Here is a 1228-nt window from a genome sequence, read left to right as displayed (position 1 = left end):
CGGGAGCGTCAGTCCGGGACAAAACTGTTGTCAACCCCAACAGAGTTCCATCACCCCTGCCCCCCCCCACCGCCCCGGGGGCTGGTGGACACCCCCATCAGACTGGAATAAACCCCAGCTACACTCCACAGGTGTCGTCTTCTGAACCTCGTGTTCTTCTGCAGGTCTGCTGAGGTTGGAGGAGTTGGTGCGTCGCTTCCTCATCTCTCGGGAGACGCTGTCCGTCAGAATGCTGGACGACAACCTGGACCCCACACCGCTGCTGAAGGAGATCCGTGACGACAAAGTAGCCACCATCATCATCGATGCTAATGCGTCTGTGTCCTACCACATCCTGAAGAAGGTCAGAGCTCAGTATTCATCCCACGCCCCAACGCAGTCCTTCTCTCTCTCTCATAGATTCATTTATAGATTCATGTTCCACTCATGATCCTCAGAGGTTCCACAGGCGACAGGTTGTTGTTCTTGTTGTTGTTGTTGTGTTTGAATTAACGTTGTTGCCCCCCTCATGGAACAACAACGTGTTTACAACAGTGATCACACTGAACTGGGGGGGTTCATCAGGAACAGGGTATAAATCTGACCTGATGACAAACATCTTCTTCTTCTTCTTCTTCTTCTTCTTCTTCTTCTGTCTCCTCGACTCTTCCTAACTTCTGGAGCTGTTCTTCTCTCACTCTTCTCTCCATCATCATGTTATTTCATTCTCTCCTCCTTCTCCTCCACAGGCCTCAGAGCTGGGAATGACCTCGGCCTTCTACAAGTACATCCTCACCACCATGGTAAGAGGAGCTGAGCTCCACAGCTGTCTCCTCCTCCTCCTCCTCCTCCTCCTCCTCTTCACTCCCTTCATCAGTGAGCACAGATGCTAAGGCGTGTTTGATTGGAGGAGAGAGGTGACAAAGGAGATGAAGGAGGAGGTCATGTGATCAGTGGACAAATACACGTACTTCATTAGTACTTGGTTCTGGTCCAGGATTAAACAATGTATTTGTAAATAACTGTGTCAGTACAGAGTTGAAGTACTCTGGTACTGGTACTGGTTTTCAAGCTCCACCTCTGGTCAACGTGTGTCACTGCATAAAGTCACACCACTCTTTACACAGTGTTTATCTGCAGAGATGTGATCCACTGTCTCCCCCGTCCCCCCCCCAGGACTTCCCCCTCCTACGGCTGGGCGACATAGTGGACGAGCACTCCCACCAAATTGGCTTCTCCATGTTCAACA

General features: G+C 50.7%; 1 protein-coding gene across 11 annotated transcripts in view; it reads left to right on the top strand.

The window, feature by feature from the left end:
- Nucleotides 1–1228, top strand: part of grik5 (glutamate receptor, ionotropic, kainate 5) — a 51085-nt gene that overhangs the window by 34143 nt on the left and 15714 nt on the right. For all 11 annotated transcript variants that reach the window (XR_003051435.1, XR_001760951.1, XR_003051433.1 and 8 more), the window contains exons 6-7: nucleotides 165–343; nucleotides 729–782. Coding sequence is in view for 8 of the 11 variants with exons in the window: in XM_025061266.1 (XP_024917034.1) it covers nucleotides 165–343; nucleotides 729–782 (233 nt within the window). In the remaining 3 variants the exon portion in view is untranslated. The remainder of the gene's footprint in view (nucleotides 1–164; nucleotides 344–728; nucleotides 783–1228) is intronic.

Source organism: Cynoglossus semilaevis, chromosome 13 (assembly GCF_000523025.1).
Source record: "Cynoglossus semilaevis isolate Cse_v1.0 chromosome 13, Cse_v1.0, whole genome shotgun sequence".
Lineage (NCBI taxonomy): Eukaryota > Metazoa > Chordata > Actinopteri > Pleuronectiformes > Cynoglossidae > Cynoglossus > Cynoglossus semilaevis.
This window is presented reverse-complemented; position numbering and strand designations above follow the sequence as displayed.